Source organism: Epinephelus moara, chromosome 10, assembly GCF_006386435.1.
Source record: "Epinephelus moara isolate mb chromosome 10, YSFRI_EMoa_1.0, whole genome shotgun sequence".
Lineage (NCBI taxonomy): Eukaryota > Metazoa > Chordata > Actinopteri > Perciformes > Serranidae > Epinephelus > Epinephelus moara.
Window position 1 is genome coordinate 38,678,115 of NC_065515.1, and position 22,548 is coordinate 38,700,662.

The following is a 22,548-nucleotide window of genomic DNA, read 5'->3' on the forward strand; positions in this document are numbered from 1 at the left end:
GCTGTAAAGCCCTGTGAGGCAAATTGTGATTTGTGATATTGGGCTTTATAAATAAAATTGATTGATTGAATTGATTGATTATATATATAGGCTAGTTACCTACTGTATCTCACCAGTCAAGACTTAAAAATTATTTTTTCATTTCCTTCTCAGTGAAGTTAATAATTGTAAACTGTCTTCCTTAAGATTAATCTGTTACATCTGTAAGAGATTCACAAATTTGATAACAGATTTATGTAGGCTATTTATTAGTGTATTCTGGGATTATTGATACATTTGAAAAATATGTCATTTTTAGAAATATATTTCTTTTTCAGCTTCACTTTTTATTTTTTAGGACAAGTCATTGAGCTTTCTATTGTTTTTGTCAGTTTTTATTCAGTAGTTAACATTGTTTTATTATATTTAATGTAAAAAATATATCAAAAATTACGTTTGTTCGTGACTTTGTACACAGCAGTTTGACAAAAATGTCACTGTTGAGTTTAGTGTTTTTTAAAACGTATAATAATAATAATAAAATTATCTATTTATGTCTAACCTAACACAAAAAGGAAATCATGGGAGAAAAATCTGCCAACACTTAAACACTAAAGTGTGTTTGAAGTGTAAATGATTTTTTGCTGCAGCTCATGACTGTCTGACATGTTGTGACCTTTGTCATTTGAACCCCACTTGACCTCTTGACCCCTCTCATCAGCCGCACAGTAGGCGTTTCCTCTCCTTCCAGCGGAGCTGCAGATCTCCTGGAGACCCGCGGAGGTCGCTCTGCTCTCTGCCTCCTCTCCTTCTCTGGCTCTCCGCTACCACTCTCCTTCCACTCCCCTCCCCTCATCCTCCCTCAGATATACTACAGCACAGAGGAAAAAAAATCTGATCAAGCTTTTCCGGTCTGCTAGCCCTAATTTCCTCTCAAGACCTCTGGCGTTGGCAGAGCCGAGCAGACAGGGAGAGATCCTGGTCGAGGAGCAGCGAAGAGAAACCGGCACAATTAACGCGTCGCACCACAACCCCGCACGCCTCTGTACGGTTACTCCTGCGTAGGATAATGCATCATGTCCTTGGTGTAATGTGCCCGGGAAGGAGGAGTGTGTGAGGGGAGAGCAGAATGGTTCGGCGGATGGGAGCGCGGCCGCTCCGTGCTCTCCCATCCGCGCGTCTCTCCGTCTCCGTGAATCCGCCACATCGCGCCCGCCGATGCCCGTCCTCCTCTCCGCCGCCAGCTGCACTCACGTCCGGGTATTTGTCCGTCTCGTCATTACATAACTCAGCGTCTTTGTCGCTCGCACTGAATTAATTTTCCTAAAAGCCAGGAGTGGGATAGACACATCGTGTTTGCCGCCCCAGCAGCAGGAGCAGCAAGCGGCAGCAGCAGGCGGCGACGCGGCAGCGGCTCCCCGAGCTGGATTTAAAGCCGGACTGTGCAGCCTTTGCTGTCGTGGACTGAAGGACCAGCAGGAGGACACATAAAGGGTGGAAACCTGAGTACAGCGGTGATGCGAGCTCACTCCGAGAGGATTTCACTGGTGTTCTGCCAGAAGCATCTGGAAAGGATAACACAGGGATACACTCCCCCTCCAGAGGACCAGAGGGTAATTCACATCTCAGACATTTCAGTGTTTCAGCTCTGAGTGTCTTTCAGCTAAAACCCTAATGTGAAGTTGGATTAATCACGCTGACACTTAAAACCTCCGCCTGCTCTGAGCAGCACAGTTTAGGTTCATAAGATTCCCACTTGGCACCAGTGGTTTGGACATGTTGGACAACTGGTGCACCCAGTAAGTGATTAAAGGACAAGCATCCTCACCAGACACCAGTACAGATAAGTAATCCTACAAGGTTCCCTCGTAGCTATGCAGTGAAGATGTGTGCAGCCAGGTTCAGTGGCTGCCTCAATGGCTGTGCCGATGAGGCCGCTGGTGGAGCCGCGGGGGCTGCTGGTCCGGTCACAGCCTCCAGGATGCTGGACTGGACAGAGGCCGGTCCCCGCATCCTCCACAGCCTGGAGATGGGGACGGTGATGACCATCTTCTACCAGAAGAAGTCCCAGAGGCCCGAGAGGAGAACCTTCCAGATAAGGCAGGACACGCGGCAGATAGTGTGGAGCAGAAACCCTGACAAAATTGAAGGAGAGGGTGAGTGTTGATACAAAAGCATGGATGGATTACTGAGTGGGCCCACTGGGCACATCATCTGTAATGTTATTAACTACAGTACATACATGACATTCCTGATGTGTCTCGGTCACGTGCAGTGTACACACTTGTTTTTCCCTCTTCACATCACGTACATTGTGAGCCAGTCACAGATTCTGTATCAGAAGATGCTGAAATGTCAGCTGAGGCAGAAGCATCTGAGAACATGCTGACAAATACAGAACAGAACACCAGGGACAGTTTCTTCTTCTGCGTGTGCAGCTTTTAATGCGGTGGTTCCGAACCTTTTGTCTCAACGCAGTCCTGACTACATCATTATGGGTTGGTGTAACCAGAGAAAGATGTTCCTTCTCACATTCTTTCATTTGAATGATTTTTTTTTTAGGCCTGGAGATCTATAAGTATTTTTCAGTGTTTCACAAGGAAAAAAAGCAAATATCAGAGAAAACTCTCAGAGGTATCTGGTGACTTCAGGTTGGGAACCACTGTATTTAAGTGTCAGATAACCTAAGTTAACCTAACAGACACGTTTTCTCACTACGCCAAAGGTTTCAGTTTGACGTGCTGAGATTTTAAGTTTTAAAAGTTCTAAAATGTTAGCGATGTTAAGCTATTCATCCTTAAACCTTCCCAGAAAAATAGAGGTAAATGGAATTTTGTTTGCGGTGTTGACAGGATTGATAAATTACATCAAGAAAAAGTAAACAGCACTATCTCTTAGTAGAAGCAGTCTTCTGGTGCCTTAAGATATCCACTGACCTTAATAATAACAACAGTTTTTCATTGGGACTATGTCTTCATTAGAAAATAGTTCCAATAAATGTGGCAGCAGACATTTCAGAGGTTTCTAACTCAAAATATCAATGCATAAAATTAAAGTCATCTGCATTGCTAAACAGCATTAGGGGTCAGAGAGAAAATATGTCTTTTTGTCCTTTTGCTGAACTGATCCTTTAAAACGTGCACACATGGGCTGAATATTGAACCTTAATAGTCTTTTACTACCGGGCCCCGAGTATCAAAACTGTGAAGTATCAAAAGTTGGCAGTGAAAATCTTGTCAGAGTTGTAATCTTGTCCCAGATCTTTGCTGCAAGAGTTTTAGACAACACTTAAAAGGGTAGTTTGCTAATTTTCAACCAGCTTTGTATCACAACAGTGTGACAAGTATGTGTAAATGAACCAGTGCCTAGATCTCCCTGCTCATCTCTCAGCGAAACTCCGCTGGAATTTTGCTGGCTCTCGGACTGTTGTTCAAACTACAGGCTGTACCTTGCATTTTCATACTGCCCTTCACCCATGTATGCCCCCACAGACACAGAGTGTAGAAGTGGATCAAGAGACAGACCCGCCCCTCTTTCTTTCTCTCTCTCTCTCTCTCTCTCTCTCTCTCTCTCTCTCTCTCTCTCTCTCTCTCTCAAACTCAGACTAAACTCTGATCAAGCGATAAAACTAAGCAGTGCTGATCAAATATAAACCATGACTCTGTTACTGCACTGCCTATTTCACGCCTGAGAAACATATTTTAGTGCCCTGTTTAGCTGTAATAGCGAGAGTTTGTGTGAGCGCCATACTGTTGAAAAAACTGACATCAAACAGTAAGCAGCGCTGATCAAATATGAACCAAGACTCTGTTACTGTGTTGCCTATTTCTGACCTCAAATGTTTTTAGAAACATGTTTTAGCTTACCGTTTAACTGTAATACAGGATTGTTTGTTACCAGCCGGGTGCCATAATGTTAAACGGGCAAGTTTGCATTACTACACCAACCAGTGGGAGTGTTTATTGGTCTGGTGCGGCGCTGTGCATTCTGGTAGTTGTAGGTTTACTACTTCTTGGGCAAACGCAAATGCCACATTCCCTTTTCCTTGTTTTCTCTGGTCATATAGCACCAATGTCAAAAGTATTTGTCTTTCTTCTGCATAGACAGCCCAGTTTTATGAACAGACTATCTGTCCAGTTATGAAGTACTTCTGTAACAATTGAGAACTTAAGTTATTAAATGAAAGACAAAAACGTTTTCTGGAAAAACCTGGTTGTATTATTCAAAGTTGGAAAAAGTAAAGGAATCTGAGACTATGGCATGTGGCTGAAAGCTGCAGAAAAGAGTTATTAAGTGGACCTTGATTCAAGGCTGTTTTGTCAAAATGCTGTTTCCAAGGTCAAGAATTAACTTGACTTAAAAAGATATCATTTTGGGGCTGAAACTCGGGTATCATCAGCATTAGTTTTGAAAAAATGTACGTGACCGATCAGAGAAGGAAAAAACCTCAGTGCCTAAAACCAAACCCCCCCCCCCCCCATCCTGACCCCAACTTGCAGCTGAGGAGCTGTCATGGCCGCCTCAGTGGACAGAAGCATCACAACCCTGTGACCTCTGCTTCCTCCATATCGGCCTACCAGTAACTCTCCAGACAGAGTAGCATGCTGCTGCCACATGGATCCTGAGTCCAGCCCTGAGCTTCCTGTCTGTCTGCCTGACACGCCGCCTGACTGACTGACTGTATGACTGACTGACTGACTGGCGGTGGGCTGAGGTGGCAGTGGCAGCCTGCTGGAGTGGAGTCAAGTGGCAGTGGTATACTTAAAGCGGCAGGCTGTTGTGCAGTTGAATCGGCCTGTTGGTGCACTGTTCTGCCTGTCTGGGTGTGGAGGCTATTGTCTGCGCCCTGGATTTTGTGGCCTGGGGGAGGATTTGTTACAGTGTCTGTTAGCACCGAGAAAACTTATGGCATTCACAACTGGCATGATAGAGTTTCCTTCTGTCTGCCATGTGTTATTGTAACGCTCAGACTTTATTCTAGCACCCTGTAAAAAGAAAAGAAAGAAGACTCCTCCCCTATGAGATAGGAATAGGTTACTGCAGTCTTGACATCACCTTGCTGAGGATGATCTTTTGCTGTAACTTAAGAAAATATGAAAATAGAAGAAACCATCTTCACCAATTGGGCAACATCTACATCAAAAACAAACAAAACACAAACAAATACAGCAGCACTGCAAGTCGAATGAAACAACTGAGTTGAAATACAAAGAAGTTTCCTGGAGACACTAAAAACTGAAGAGCACGCCTGAACTCATGAGTTGGTGCCAGTTTTAAGATGAACTACATCGCCTTTATCTAATGCAAAGTCATTAACTGTGCATAATTCATTAGTTTATTTTAAATGGATGCTAGGAATCAGTAAAAGTCAAACACGTGTATAAAAAATACCTGCAGTAATATCTGCAGTACATCAAACAACCCAAATTTTTAAATTAAAATAAACATAACCTTTAACCCATATGCCAACAAAACGGACACAAAGTCAACTTCAGTAACGCCATGAGCCACAAATCATGGCAACAACAATGTGCGGCATGCTTTTATATTTGCAGCATTTTCATTTATTTGCAGTGCATTTTTGTATGCAAAAGCATGTTTATGTTTTAGCAGCGTGTCTTTGTATTTGTGGATCGTTTATTTATTTGCAACACGTTTCGTATTTGAAGCACGTTTTTATATTTGCAGTGTTTTTTTTGTATTTTTAACATTTTTTTGCATTTGAAGCATGTTTTTGGATTTGTGGTGCATTTTTGTATATGAGAGCATTTTTGTATTTTTCAGTGTGAGCTTGCATTCTCAGCATGTTTCTTTATTAACAGCGTGTTTCTGTTGCAGTGCATTTTTGTATTTGAGAGCATTTTTGTATTGACAGCAAATTTGTTTTTCTTTGCACCGTGCTGCTTTATTTGCAGCATGTGTCTTCATCAGCAGCGCATTTCTGTTGTAGTGCGTTTTTGTATTTGCAGTGTAATTTTGTATTTGAAAGGGTTCTTGTATTTGCAGCAAATACCTGAATTTGCAGCATGTTTTTGTATTTGCAGTGAGTTTTTGTACTGTATTGTTTCTGAATGTGATGTCCGATTAAGGAAGATGTTTTCTTCATTTGCTAGCATTTTATCTACTTGCATGTGTTAGAGTGTGCTGCGCTCTCAGGGCTTCCGCAGTTTTCTTTTCCATCTCCAGTAACCCCATCCCCCCCCTCGTCATTCTACGAAAGCTCAGAGATTAATGGCAGCTGCACACATGTAGGTGTTGTTTCTGCTCGGGGAGCCTTGTCAATTATTTATCTATAATCATAAACCACATAAACGGCGCCTTCACTAATCCAAGGGACACCAACTACCAGTCTGAGCTTGCATGAAACCACGATGAACATCTCCACCGCTCAATCAGGCCAAATCTCCTGATCCCAGCATGGTGAAAACACTGCTTTCATACGAACAAATACACATTTTCATAACCCACAAACGGCCCTTTACGAACGACCTCCCTCTGGACAAACCACCAGTACATTCCAGGAACTCAGTAGGTCTCTCCTTCACTTTATCTCCCACAGCTCTATCTCTCAGCTACCCACTTTTCTTCCCTCCTCCTTTCTCTATTTTCCTCCTCCAGCTGTCCTCTCCCAGTTTCCTTCCCCCACACTCCCACCTAAACACCCTTCTCATTTTCAAGATTTTCTCTGACCTCCCATTTCACTTTGTCGCTCTAGTTTCTTTCACTTTCATTCTAAATGTTAAGGTCATTCATTTTGTTCTCAGACATCTCACTCATATTTATCTGTCCCCTCACTCTGTCTCCTCTCACCTCCCCCTTCTGTCCTGCTTTTCCTTCCTTTGTTTTTGTTGCCTCGTACTTTTTTTTTTCTACTGTTTGCTTTAAAATAAAGTTTCTCCCTCAGCTTTGCTGTTTTTCTTTGAGATGAGCGCTTTGGCAAACAGTGGAGGTATTAAATCCTGAGGCACAGGAAGTGCAGGGTTATCAGGGAGTGTCTCGCTTCCCGTCTCAGATTGAAGGACTGGCTGGCTGCAGGATAACAAAAGGTCCAGCATCTTCTGCAGGAAGCTGAGACATGGACCACAAACGAGGCATTGGTTTGGTGGTTTGCACCAATAGGAAATGATCTAAAGCATGATTAGGACTGTATCAGTGTGTTTGCAACTTTAAGCAAATGCACTGATGCGGTCCTGTAAAGAATCACGCAAAAACTTCTTTTGGATGCAGATTCCTTTTGCCAAAATTTGCAGCCACCTTTGAGTTGACACTAATCCAATTAAGATTGTTACTTATTCAGAAAGTTTGATTTAGTAAGTTTATTGAAAGGTTAATGACTTTAACTTTTCTGTTGTGCCTATAGGCTGTAAATTCAGAGTTCAGAGCAGGTCATTACAGATTGAATATTCAATCTTTTTTCCATGTTCAAACTTGGCATAAAAAATTGACAGCCCTTACCCAGGTTTAGGGTCAGTTCTTGTACTTGAAGCCCTCCATCGGCCTCTTTACTAACCCCTCTCCATTTATCTGCCTCTTTATTTGACCACTTTTCAATCAGCTTCCCATCTATCCATTCGCTCATCCATTTTATAACCCGCCCTGTAACTTATTTTTCATTCTCCCATCATTTGCTTCACTGCCATTTATAATCTCCAAGTAGACTTCTGCCATCTGGTAGGGAGTGATGTCACCAGCTGTACCAGGAACAGTTTGTTTCACTGGAAGTGCACTGCAATTATCCTCGGCTGGTGGTTTCAGGTCAGCAGTGCACACAACTTGTGGTGCGTTCAGGGACCTTTCATTCAGTACTAGCACTAAGAACTGACTCAAAAAAGACACAGTTAGTAACTGTCCCACACCGGAGTGATTACAGTGTGTTTTATTTCTAGGAGACTGTTCATAGTGTCTTCTACTCTGATGTGTCTCCAGTTGGCTCACTGTGTCGATTCCCCTCACCTCTCCCTCCTTTTACGTTCATCAAACCTGATATCAAACCAGTTCCTTACGGGAGTTTTTGTGTGTGTGTGTGTGTGTGTGTGTGTGTGTGTGTGTGTGTGTGTGTGTGTGTGTGTGTGTCTTTATCACAACCATGTTTATAGCCTGGACCAGGATTAAAGGCCACAGTGGGAGGAATCATGCCGTGTGTGTGTGTGTGTGTGTGTGTGTGTGTGTGTGTGTGTGTGTGTGTGTGTGTGTGTACTCTCCTTACCTATCGGTCTCTCTGTTGTGGAATGAGACATGCAGGGTGTGTGTCCAATGTCCAGACTAAATGGCAGGAAGTAATAACGGGAAAGACCAGAGAAAAACAAATAGCAGTTTTTGGGGTATTGTTGATGTCAGTTTTGGAGGAAAATGAGTCGACATCGAATGTAAAGCATTTTGTACTCAGATAACTTGTGATACCTGAGTTTCAATACCAGTACTGGAACTTTATCAGGAAAATGTGTTCTACAAAGCCCAACTTTTTTATCTAACACAACCTCTTGTATGCCTCAGAGTTCAACACAAATCTTTCATTAAAGAACCAAAGTTTAACACTACAGAAATTATCAAGCTCAGCTGACTTATCTCTGACACCACATCGGCAGCTGTGATTGTTAGTTAGTTGGATGGAGTTTGATGGAGTTAGATGCTGTGCCGCCTTTTTTCCCCAAAAGGGTCAATCAATCAATCAATTTCAATCAATTTTATTTATAAAGCCCAATATCACAAATCACAATTTGCCTCACAGGGCTTTACAGCATACGACATCCCTCTGTCCTTATGACCCTCGCAGCGGATAAGGATCGTCGTGGTCATATCGTCCACTAGAGGGGTCTTTCTGATGCATTAAAGAATAAGGCTGGGGTTTTTATATTTTCTTATTGTCAACAAATCCCATCTAAAGAACAGCAGCAACTATGTGCATGTCCATCCCTGAATACTTTCTGACTTCCTGTATGTGGCTCTCAGCCTCGAGCCCTTTGGTTCCTATTTAACATGTAAATCTTTAAAGGTATACTTCTACCATTTAGGAACACAGCATTAAAATTTGTCTCTCCTCCCAACACTGCAACCCACTATTGTGGGAACGTCACATTGGTTGTAATGCAAAAGGCGACACTTGAACAAGCTAGACCAATTCTGCATCGCTCTTCATGCTCTCCTTCAGTGCTCACCTGTGACAGTGAACGCTAACCCCAGATTCAGTCTCATTTTGGAATGGGCTTTGTCCATTTGTTGTTTTGCCTTGCTATATAAGTTGTGTCAGCAGTTTTCATAGCTTCCTCTTGGATGCATGCTGGTATTAGCTGGTTGCTACCTTTTTATAAATTCCTGACCCCCCCTGCACTGTTAATGGCTGGGGGCTACACGCCATCGCACAAAGGTTGTAGTCTGTACGTGTCACAAACATAGCAAAACAAGAAGGAAAGTAGGAAAATCCCACTCAGTATACTTTCAACAACAGCTCACAAATAGCCTATGTTGTGTCATTTATGAAAGAAAGGCTCAGAAATCGTGTAAAACAGCTGCTCACTGTAGTGTCTCTCAAACAAACAGGAAATAGCCCATTTGTTGGCACTATGTCCAACAGCGGATTAATCTGCATTTGATGCTCTAGTGAGTATTTGTGGCAGTAGGATGGAGTATGTGGGATTCATTAAAAAAAACGACTGTGCTTGTGTTCATTGTAATAAAGGAATATGTCACCCAGTGCAACATTGTGGCTCAGCGATGTATTTTTAATGGTTTTTAGGTTTTAAAAACAATATTTGTGGGTAGTAACTCGTTGTTGGTTGTGTTTTTTAAACTGGGAATTTGTTTGTTGCAGAATTTCCTTTAAAAGTTTAAAATGGCGCAGGACATCTGTGAGTAAGAGCTCAGATTCAAATATGTGTTCTTCTGCTGCGTCTAGCTCTGAGCCCTCCTTCCACTAAGTAATGGACACATTTCCATCTGAGGATAAAGGACTTCTCTCTTTATCTCATGCCAAACGTGCTCCTTGTCATCTCCACACGCAGGAGGCTCAGATAGGAACCAGATTTTCTCCTCTGGGCTGTTTGATTCAGGATTATATACAACCTGCTGAGGATGGCTCGCTTTAGCCCGATAAAGACCAGCAACAGGCTGTGATTGTTCTGTCCTCTGTGTCCCCTGTTGTCTCCTTGTTGGGAGATCACTTTGTCCTAGTGGGAAGTTTTGATATCAAAAATCTCTATTCTCCTTTCTCTACTCCGTGTTTTATTTGGCTGAAGGAAAATAGCACCCAGGCTTACAGGAGTGACATTCACTTCAATTGTGTGTGTGTTTGCTGTAGTAGGTCTGTGTTTGGTGTGTGAATGCCAGAGCATCTATGAGCGTACGTTTATGTGTGTTTGCACAAGACATCTGCTAAGTCAATAAGCCGGGGTTTTCTTTGTGGGTGTGGCGACTGCTGCAAGTGTCAAAGTAGAGTCCAGAGTTTACATCAGACTCTGTGGTCGGTCGCCTGACTCGGCCACTCTGTTAACCCTTAGCTCTCAGTAACTGTTCATTTATGTCTTCATTATTTATTTAATGGAAAAATAAGTTGACAGACCCTGACACAAGGGTGGACTATAACCTTTTAAATGTTTTTACATTAAGTGGGTGATTACCAAAAGAACATACTACATAATATATACTTGGAGTTCATTAATATCTGATTTTAATGTCTTCAATTTACCTCAAATCGTATAAGCTTATGGGACAACCAGCTCAAATAAACAAAAGTTTATTTGATAAAATTGCAGATGAAAAAAGTGCAGTTCTTTGATTATTTACATCATGCATAAGGTAGATTATTTTAGAAAATTTGGTTTGCATGTAGAATTCTGTCAAACTTTGGTTGCAAATGTGTTCAAATCTGTGTTAGTGAGCACTTCTCCTTTTCCAAGATAATCCATCCACCTGTCAGGTGTGACATATCAAGATGCTGATTAAACAGCATCATTACTACAATGTCGTGCCTTGGGATGGTCAGAACAAATGGAAACTCTATTATCTAGATTATCTTTGAAAAGGAGGAGTGCTCACTAACACAGATTCAACAAATATAAAATATATATATGTACAAATATATTTTGTTGCTCTGCAGTTGTAGGTGATGTGAATGGAAACATACCCAGCATATAGACTACTAACATCACCCAGATGTGCTGATCACTGGTACAAGGAAAAAACAAACCGGAGGCCAGCTCCTTATCCCCGCGACGTTCGAACAGCCTTAGGATACAAAATCGGAGCGGGTGTACATTGTTATATTAACGGAAACACTGAACATTATACCGCACAGTACAACATGACCCAGATGTGCTGATCACCTGCACCCTTCTAAAATGTAGCCTGTAATGACATGACATGACAAGACACAATAACCTTCAGATAATTTTTCTGATGGCGCACTGGCAGAAAGGGAACACTGTGGATAAATGAAAAATGAAAAACGTTTATTTCAGATGTTAACACATTACGAGACTTTGTAAATATAATAATATTACCCAATATCCTGTTAGTAGTGCGTTTTTTTACTTTGTTCCTGCTAAAACATAATATATTACTGTACTGTGCCCCCAACACTGTATACGAGTCACAGAGCTAAGCCTTTGTTTTTATGAAAAATAAATATCCAGTGATCCTTCTGAACACTGATCCTTGAAAGCTGTATCCACACACCCTACTATATAGTTTGCAACATTGACTGTCCCCCATTTTATTTAAACGTCTTTCTGCTAACAATCCTACTGTGCAATGTGCTGCATTTTATAGTCGTGAAAATTACTTTTGAGCTACTCTTAAAATGATAATTAGACCTACTATGTGTCCAAAATCTCAGTTACTTAATTTACTATCCAGATATGACTGTATAGTCTGTGAGGATTCTGGAAATACATCTAAAACTGTGGTCAGTGTTATTGAATCAACTAGGTAATTTTAAGATTGTTATGTATTTATTTTTCAGAAAAACAAGCTTGAATGTAATGGTAATAAAACATGGAAGACACGCTGGGGCGAGGGGAAAGCAAGCACAATAATCATATGTTTTTTCAACTAAGTCATCAAAACCCTTGTTCTTTAATGTAAGAGCAGACTGAAGCAACATTTTAAAGGCTTCACTTTGGTCTTTTGCTCTCACATATGTGAAGGAAAAGTTACAAAAAGTGTCTATTTGTTTGGCTGCTGCTGCTTAAAACCTCTGCAGACTTTTGGAGCATCCTGCCACCAACAGCTGAAATGTTTGTGTGTCTGTTTTTTGGCTCTGTGGACACACACACACAGAGTACATTTGTTGAGCTCTCCGACAGCAGATTTCTGTGTGTTTGGCAGGCAAACGAACAACGTGCCAAACTGTGATTTATGGTGTGCATATTTGTGTTCATGCAACACTATCCTTCCTTCCTTCCTTCCTCCCTCCTCCAGTTGACATACGAGAGATCCGGGAGCTGCGGTTGGGGAAGGGCTCCCGTGATTTTGAGCGCTACCCGGAGGAGGCCCGTAAACTGGACTCCGCCCACTGCTTCATCGTACTCTATGGCCTGGAGTTTCGCCTCCGGACGCTCAGTGTTGCTGGTCAGTGTGTATATATACTATATGTGTGTACCTGGAACACCCAATGTGCTTTCACAGTTACTGTCTGTCACATTTACAGGCATGTCTGACCAATATCTGCTACTCTGATGACTGGCTGTGCTTTGAAATGTAGGTCATAGAACACATAGAACATGCATTCAAATATTTAAGTAAGAATAGAATAAAATGAAATAAAATAAAAAATATACATACAGTTGTGAACAAATAAATCCTTACAAACATAGTATACATCTAGAGAGACATTTTGTTTATGGTGGGAGTATGGGTAGTGCAAAAGGTAATGGTATAGTGATGTGCAAAACCGGAATAACAGGAAGTTCCATGTCATTTATATTTGCTTTTGTATGTAGAAAAACTGTGAGTGTAATTTCAGTTACTTTATTCGCTCACTCTTAAAAAAATAAACAGTAATAATTACAATGTAATCCAGTTTCTTTCTGAGATCTTGGAACAGAGTAACATCTCTGACATGCATTAGGAAAAGTGAGCAGTTAAAAATTGTATGTTGTATGATACTGTAGTCAAGACCACCTTAACAGAGAGCAGGGATGTGCTGGTACCCCAAAGGTACCCCTGATCCACAGTGGGGCCTCCTTGGATCAGATTGGTTCTGACCTGCTGAGGCATAGACACAGGACCTCTGGGGGTATCCTGTGGTATCTTAGTCTGCAACAGTATTTGGGTGTGTGGAGTGCATCAAGTGGCATCCTCATGAATGCCAGGACCAAAGGTTTCCCAGCAGAACATTGCATTGAAACGAAATTATCAGTGTTACTCACTTCACTCGCCAAGTGGTTGTATATTTCGCCTGATCGGTCTATATGTGTGTATGTACAAGTGTACCATGAGAAATGTCTTTATAATAATAATATCTTTATAATAATAATCAAAATGCTTTGCAGAGGTGAATTTTATGTGTGGGCATTTTTTCTTTGTTTTCTATGAGTAAACAGAGCTGAAATCAGCCCAGACGAGACTGAGTAAAAATGTGATCCTGTCCAAGACGAGACTGAGACCTTCAAAAAGTGGTCTCGAGACCCAGACCGATCTGTAGAATGACAACGCTGATGTTGTAAACATCCATCACAGTTTATAGACTGACATTTTGGTTCAACTTTGACCTGCTCCTGGGAAATAAGGGATAATTACCATAATTTCAGGTGCACTCACTGTTGGTTTTACCTCTGATTAAACCGATTTAGGTAATCTGGCTAAACTTCAGTCTTATTTCCCACTATTCAGATTGCCTGACTTTTAGTGACATCTTAATGTTTCCTCATCTTGTGTATCACTTAAAAAAAGTAATGGACAAGACTACAAAATAAGACCTGACTTTCAATGAATTTCAATCTGCATTTAATTGACACATGCCCTCAGTGACGCCAGAGATGGAGCCAGTCAGAGTCTGGAGCATGTTCCAGGACACCACAGCTGACGTCACAGATGACAACAATGATTTCACTGAGTCTGTGGTGGATTTAATTTGTAAAACAACAGAAGCAACTGTATCCAAAACAACAATTAAATCATTCCACAACCAGAAACGTGGATTACCAGAACCATCCAGAATGATATAAACACTCTTAGTACAGCCTATCTGGATATACAGACAGCTACAAAGCAGCAGCCTACAATGTAAGAGGCAAAAAAAGGACTACATTGCACCGTACAAGTTGAAGGAGCTGACAAGATCACATTTCACTGGAGTGTTATTGTGTGCGACTTCATGTTACAAATAATTGATTGAGTGATTGATTAAAGAAGCTTTTAAATAAACATTTATTTTAGCTGCTTGTTTCCTAAATTTGCAATCTGACATTTTTAGAATTAGGACTCGCCAAAGTCAGACACTGTTACACTTTTCTTTCTCTTCTGTCTTTGTGTCTTTGCAGCCTTCAGCGAGGAGGAAGTCAACATGTGGATCACTGGTCTCAACTGGCTGATGATTGACACTCAGAGAGCACCTGCACCACAACAGATAGACAGGTGTGTGTCGGTGTGTATGACTGTTGTATGTAGTCATGATTTAAAGGAATATATCACTGAATATTTTATCTGTTGAGTGTCAGACACCCACCCCGTCCAGGCTTTAAAGTAGTTTACAGCGTGCTCCCAGTACTGAAACAATTATTAAATTATTTGAGTAATTGATCCACAGAAAATTAATTGGCAACAGCTTTGGTAAAAGTAATTTCCTTTAAGCATTACTTAACTATTTATTTGTGTATTAATAAATCCTTCAACTTGTCCTACATGTCCTGTATGTGTAATAAAGTGATATCTAGTTGCATCAAGAGAAGGAGCGACCTGGAGGGGAAAAGGAGGTGCTGGTTGGAGGAGAGGACAAATATTTGTGTTGGGATGAAAATATTTACTCCAGATGAATGTGCGGAGGCAGTTTTGGCTTCTGTGGTGCGAGCAGGAGAACAGAGGGAGGTTGTGGACATAATGTGAGCGGTATATGTTTGGAGGCGGTCAGAGGAAATGAAATAGCTAATTTTGTCTGTGTGTGACAGTTGTGTAAACTGTAGATTCATCAGCTTTCACTGGGTCTGACAAGTACAGACTCTTCTGTATTGACCCACAACTTGTTGCTTAAAGTTAGACATTCTCCTCACTTTTTGTGTCAGGAAATATGAACTATTTATCCATTTTGTTTTTCCATGGTTATTCTCATCCTAAAAGACTCTTTTTAATATAAAATGTGGAAACAGACCATTAGAAAATATACAAAGTGTGTAAGCTCAATATTTAAGGTATTCCAGTCTTACGCCAAATGACTTTTTTAGCGATATAATTGTCTCAAATTTCCAATGTCGCAATAAAATCATGAGAGTCTTACCTCAGTTGATGCACGCTACCGTAATCTTGATCGTTTAGTGTGAAATGGTCGTCAAGCTCGGGCAAAGTTGTCTTATGTCGGTCTTTTTCTCGTCTTGCCATTCTGACAAAGTCAGATTTGTTTAATATTATCATTAGTTTTTAGTATTGTTTCATGCAAATACTGAAGTTTAGCTGCACTCTCTTCAGCACCAAACAGGAAGCAGCAAAGTGGGTAGACAGTAAACATGGAGGGGCACAAGAACGTGAACATGTCTCAGTTCTCTTGGACTGTAGAATAAAAGGAGAAACTGGTAGAGCTGTGGAGTGAACAAGAGTTGGTGTTGGGTGTGTATCTGATTGATGAACCACCACTTATTTTAGTGAGAAATCTTAATTTTTGAAATGGTTCACCTCTCATTCCCACAGTGTCCTCCCACTAAACTATAGCAGCTAACCAATGTAGGCTGGTGGTGAGCTAAAATGAATACTAATTACATACGACACCTCTTACCTTGTGTTTCTAGAGTATGTGTCTTTGTAAACAATTGGAATTGTTTTATCATATCTCTTAAAGGGAGTCTGGTGTAACATTTTCCATCAGGAGCGGGATGGGAAATATTCACAAAAGGAATGTAGTTGTAGTCTTGTAAATAGTGATCCTGCAAGATCCCCCGTCTTTGCAAAATCTTACAGTGTGTGACTAAAACTAAGTTTGTCTATAGATGTTAGTGGGTGTCAGATTTTCGTCATTGCAACATCTTCTAGTGAATGGTAGGCATGAGGCTGAAATACCAGTGACATTGCAATGTTCATCATTACAGAAATAACACTGTACGGTGTATGGTAATACACTGCAGTTGTATTGTCAAAAATATTGATTAATCAGTACATATTGATTCTAAATATTTGACGTGGTTTCAGTAATCCTTTTCTACGATACTCTACACTGGTACCAGCTGTCCAGCTTTCTCTCTCTCTCTCTTATTGTTAATATTTATTACAGTTATTCTTCTATTTTGTGCTACTAATCAAGAAAAGAAAAGCCTTGATATATTTATCTTTAAATTGAAAATTCAAATTTTATGCTCCCATTGTTAGTATTTTTTCCCCGTGGTATTGAAAAAGAGTTAAATATCTATATTTTAAAAAAATTGTGTTGGAGCTAGAAATTCCAGTATCGTGACAACACTACACAGCAGTAAAAAAACAATGCTGTTTCTTTATTTACATGTCTCCTACAGCTGGTGAGGATGCTGACTCTTTGCTTGGGAAAATGCAAACTATTGATTATGCTCAATGCATAACAGCTTGTTTCATGTGGGATGTATAAAATGTTTCTGCAGGGCTCCAGGCCTCGACCATATAGTCACATTTTGCAACCATAGAGCACCACTGTGACTTGCAAATATTATTAATGTATGAACTGAGGAGCTATTTGTTTGTTTCCTGTTTATAGTGAATAAATCTGCACGTTTAACAGCACCACTTTGACTGTTTAACTTTTTGCTAACTGCCAACATCTACCTGTTGAGCGAAAGCTTCAGGTTCACAGCATAACATCAGCACTTCTGCTGCAGATGAGCCGGATGCTTCAAAATACTTATTTACTTTATTTAACTTTATTATAACTGTACTTTATTTAGCTTTATTATCACATTAAGTTATCTAACTTGATTATAACAGTAGTTTATTTAGTAGTAAGCATTATAGCAGTTTACAGTAGTTCAGAGAAGATTTTAATATATCAACATATATATTGTGTATCGCGATACAGCCAAAAAATATTGTGATATTATTTATAGGCCATATTACCTAGCCCTACATGTATGTAGCTAGCAAGTGCATATTTGCGACCCATTGTCAACCTATTCATGGAGCCAACCTGGGATCAATATCTGATTAAGTCATCTTGGGACAGTCAAATTCAGCGGTTAGCAGCTAGAATTAGAATTAGAATTTCATGGGGTTAATCTGCCACCATTATGATAAACTGCATATGTTGTGCTGAAACCCAAAAATTGACACCCACTTGAGAATGTTAATGTAGGGGGCGCTAGCACTGTTGAAAAATGAATAATGCTCAACATTCTTCTGTTTGGTAAATACATATTTGACCAAATACGTACACAAGTCAGAACAAACAGAAACATCTATTCTTTCTTTGCAAGAGTGTATTTTAATCTCAGTTTCCAGCAGATTAATGAATTTCAGCTTTCAGTGATCACACGTTTTTTTGTTGTTGTTTTTTAAATGTGTGTGACTTCTATTTTTAATTTCAGTCGGACCATTTGGTTCTTGTCATAATTGTTCTTTCACTCTCATATTTTCTCTCTCCATCCCTCCCTCTGTAGGTGGCTAAGGAAACAGTTTGAGGTCATGGACAGGAACCACGAGGGCAGGTGGGTGACTCGCCACAAACATGTCAACACCCAATCAGAGCTTTCACAGCAGCCTGTGATGGATGCTTATTGGCCAGTCTGTCGCAGCAGGTGGAATGTGGAGGTGAAACGAGATCCAGATGTCATCAAAGAGCATGTTGCACCCGTGTCAGGAGTGTGCGCCGACCTTTACCTCCACACACATCCACACCCCGAGGCTCCACACATCACACACACTTTCTCTGTCCGTTTCGCTCTCGTGCTCACATTAATAAGTCCGGGCTTCTGTTTGGGTGGAAGCCGCTCCAGGACAAACAGCCTGCCATCGCCTGATAAGGAAGCAGGAAGTGATGCGATGGGCTGGGAGAGGGCAACTTCCTGTCTCCTGTGAAAATAGTAACAGTAACAGTAGCTAGACAGAGGGAAGCGGGTGGAGAGATGAATCAGACCTGGCAGTGATGGCGGTCATTGACCCCAACGATTCTCTGAGTGTATTGACTTGGATTCTGTTTCTATCTGCTTTTCTCACATCCTTCCTCACTCTGTTACTAATGGCTGAAAGTTGCATGTGTTTTGCTAATCAGTGAAAGCGATAATCCATCTGCTGTTTGTCCTAGAAAAAAAAAGGCGATGTCCAGGTAAAGACATCAGCAACCTCACAGAAGCAGCTGCAACAACTCCTGTGCAAATATACACTTTTATTGATAAAAACCAAAACAATCTCACCACAAGCTCCATGTCACTGTTATAGCAGATGGACTTTACCCAGCTGTTGTGGAGTTGTAAATATTGAATTACATACTTTTTTCTACTTTTACTTTAACTTTTTTGAGTAGGGATGACAAGATCAAGCAGCTGCCAATTGTTATCAGCCGATATTCAGTAAAAATAAGTGATTGGTAGATCAGGACTAATGCCTCCTAGTGGCCGATCGTGATGGGGGGGCGGATTAGTGACTGGTTTTGCTAATACCTTACTTCAAGTGAACTCCCACTGCAGTGAGTGGTGTCCTCATGCCTGCCCCATGCCACACACACACTGACTGAGACAGATTACATTGCGTATTTCAGAGGTCACTCTACACTTACTGTAGGGTACTTGTTGCATTGCTCTTTGGGAGTTCTTTGTTCTGCTGTGTTGATTGAACGGACTCAGTAAAGGCATGTTGTTGACAGAATAAGAAACCAACTAGATTGAGTTTTTGTGGTTCTTTACTTGATATGGTACAGTCACACAGCATTCATAGCTTAGGTTACTCTGCCCCATGATAAAATACCCAATACAGTCAAACTCACCTACAACACTGCTACACTAGGTACTATGACAACCGTATTTGCCAATTTAGCTCATAGATGATCAGCAATTGGTATTTGCGCCAAAAATTAAAAGTTCAGGGCGTCCTGGATTGAAGGACTCAGTGTTGGCTTAAAAGTCAAGCTTAAAAGTTTGTTTCTTTTACCTTAGAAACAGCTACACTTTTAAGCCATCAGATTTGAGCATCTATTATTCCAACAGCTGCAGAAACAACATCTGCTGAAGAGGAGTGTATGACATGATCAAAAGCTCCAGGACAGCTACTAAATGGACTTAATGATGAGATTACAGTATTAACCCACTGAGACCCACATAAACCCATTTTTGTCTTTTTTGTCATTTTTCGAAGGGAACAGGGGATCTTTTACAGGGGAGATAGCAGGTCAACAATATATGTCACATAGAAGTGGTACATGTCACCCGAAAGCTGGGAACATGAAAATGAAATTAGGATGCAGCTCAGCACTGTGTGTCAAGTTTTCTAGTCATAATTCTGCAATAAACATTTTGTTTTAGTTAGGCGCCTATTCAATTTTTAAAGGTTTTGAGTGTATCGAGCCTAAGACAGGATGGTCTGCCGGGATCGCTGACAACCCAGCCGGGGTTTTTTCGGACCTAATTGTATTGCGTATCTTTGCTCTCAAACCAAAAAAAAATGTGATGGCACAAGAGTCTCCTTCAGTACATTATTCTATGCTTTCTTTTGATTTTCACATTGGCTAGTCATCCAGTTTAATTTGTCTTCTGATGAAATCGGAACCGTTGAAACAAGTTGTAGGAAGCCTCTGCAAGTAATTGGTTGCTGGCAGACACTCTGTGCTGCAATAAAATGGTTAATCAGCAGTGCCGTGCACTGTAGAGCCGATGCGCTGCTGGTTCTGCCGGCCTGAATAGAATATAATGTCTATAGCCTTACTGTTGTGTGTACAGCCTTATAGACTGAGCTGAGTAGTGATGCACGGGTCGACCCGTAACCCGCGGGACCCGCAAATGGACCTGCGGGTCGGGCAGCAGTGATCATCTGTTAAATCGGTCTGTAAATGATATTTTGACATTATTGGCTATTACTGTCATGGCATCCGAAGGAACTGATGCGTTGAGCAGGTGACAGAGCGCGGTCGTTTTCAAAACACACTTGTGTCACGCACTCCAAAAGAAACTTGTTGAAACTTTAAACAATAATTTATTGTACAAAACGGGGGAAACAAACGTTCACAAAAACAGTTCCATAATTCACATTAAATTCAAAAGATAACGAAAAAACAGCTACAAGTTAGAGGGAATAGTGATAAAGTGGTAAAACTTGGCATTGATCCACAGCCTCAGACGGATGCGCTCAAGCTTGCCGTGCGCACAAGCTCAGTTGGTAGGTTATACTATATTTTCGCATTTTTAACAATGCAATTTAAAAGTTTTGATTTTTATTGATAACCTACATTTACCAACAACAAAAAGACTACAATTAGCACCAAAAAAAATATGTAGGGGAAAAAAAAAAAAGTAAATAGAAACGAATATTCGCATATCCGAATATTTGGGTACAGCCCTACCTCTTGCATGTTTACGTTTCGTTCTATGCATTGTCCTAGGAGTTGTCAATAAACCAACTCACCAACAGTTTTCAAGGCAGGTGCAGAGATGCATGTGCTTTTGATGTAAAGAAACAAAATGGCACAAGGGGCTCCAGCTGTTCCACTTTTCTAAATTTTGAGGTGATAATGACATGTTAGGGCACATTTATCATAGTATGCACGGCTGCATGTAAACAGGATTATTAGTGGGATATTCATTTTCATCAGCCATGTAAACAGCTTAGTAGGAATATTGTTTTGGGAAAAAAAAAAGAATATTTTGTACATGTAATATAGTTTTCATTTTCAGCCTGAAAATGTAAAATCCAAACAGTGACATTAGTTCTTCAAACCATACAGCGCCATCTCCTGGCCCTTTAATGTTTATGTCTTCTCTCTCTCTTGTTTCTTTTCCAGCATCACAGTGAAGGATGTAAAAGCTCTGCTGCCTCAGGTCAACTACAGAGTCCCCAACATGCGCTTTCTTAAAGACAAGCTGCAGGTCAGAGCAGAATATAAGTCTGATGAGTCTGATCAATTTGTAATTTTAATGTCTCTTACCTGCAGCTCCTCTGCCTCTTTGAATGTCCTATCCTGGATGTTCAGTCTTCACAGCTTTGTCTGCTGTCTAACCCTCATCCTTCCTGTTTACACAGGAGGTGGAGGCCAGGAGCGACCTGTCCTACCCCAATTTCTCACAGCTCTACAGAACGCTGATGTTTGACGCACAGAAGAGTGTGAGTATCGGTTTTGGGTTTTGCACACAATCATACAAACTCACACAGTCATGGAAGAAGTACTTAAATCCTTTACTGAAATAAAAGCAGCTGTATCACCATGAAAGAATACTCCATTACAATATCACAGTAAAAATGCTTATTTGGAAGATTATTCCAGGCAGAGTTTAAGCATCATTTACCAGTGTTGCTGCAAGTTTTATTTTGCTTGGCATTTTTTAAATACATGCTTTGTAAGTTTTGATTTCCAAATGTATCTCCCAACCATTTTAGGCAGCCATTGCTTTCCATCTATGTTTCATAGGAAATCAAAATCAAAAGACCGACTTAATGAAATACCTGAAAGTTGTCTAACTGCGCACAGTGAACATCAACAACAATTTCTGTTGAGCTTGCATTTGCTTTGCAGAGCAGACTCAACAGTGCAACACAATCTGCAGTTAAACTGCATCACAGAGCTATAATAATGTAAGTTTGACAAAAAAGGATGCAGACTTGGTGTTCACTGCAGGATTTACGCAACTCAAGCAAGTCTCAAGAGTCTGCTGATATTATTATTATAGATGCTAAGATCTATCAGATATAAAAATTCTGTAAAACTCTATATTCTATTGTGGCATCGAGTTGCAACAACATGCCTTTTTTCAAAATTTATTTTGGAGATACACAATACACCAGCAATACTTTAGCATCTTGTCTAATGTTTATTGTACAGTCTGAACCTGCAGCACAGCCAGTAACATCGGCCATCAGATAGAAATATAAACAAAAAAAAAAAGTAAAGTTTGTGCTCATCAGAGTCACTTCAGTACTGTATTTGAGTACTTCTGCACTCGCACCACACCACGCTCACTTTACTGTTTATGCTTCACCTGGCTCCTTCCCACCTGTCTGTCACCTGGCTCCTCCCCTTTTGTTCCCAGATTATTGAGCAGCTGGAGCTCTCCTTCCCTTTGCGGTGAGTTCCTCCACCTCCGCCTTCACCTCCACCACCTCCTCTTCCTCAGTGTCCGCTCCCTTGTTCTCACGTCCCTCACTGTTGTCCCTTTACCTTTAAATAACACTTAACTTATCAGTGCCTTAAGGGAGGTTTGGCTCTCTGTTAAGTAAAACATTTCCATGTGTTTAAGCCATTTTAATGTTTTGTGTTTTTTTTTTTCC

The 22,548-nt window shown here is 40.8% G+C and overlaps 1 protein-coding gene across 1 annotated transcript in view; it reads left to right on the top strand.

Annotated features, from left to right (window-relative positions):
* Positions 1–794: 794 nt before the first annotated feature.
* The window catches only part of LOC126396190 (1-phosphatidylinositol 4,5-bisphosphate phosphodiesterase gamma-1-like), a 37,793-nt gene continuing 16,039 nt past the window's right edge, over positions 795–22,548 (top strand). The window contains exons 1-7 of the mRNA XM_050054061.1: positions 795–2,135; positions 12,394–12,543; positions 14,457–14,550; positions 17,739–17,786; positions 21,068–21,152; positions 21,307–21,387; positions 22,311–22,345. Of these exons, the coding sequence (XP_049910018.1) occupies positions 1,865–2,135; positions 12,394–12,543; positions 14,457–14,550; positions 17,739–17,786; positions 21,068–21,152; positions 21,307–21,387; positions 22,311–22,345 (764 nt within the window). The 5' untranslated portion in view covers positions 795–1,864. The remainder of the gene's footprint in view (positions 2,136–12,393; positions 12,544–14,456; positions 14,551–17,738; positions 17,787–21,067; positions 21,153–21,306; positions 21,388–22,310; positions 22,346–22,548) is intronic.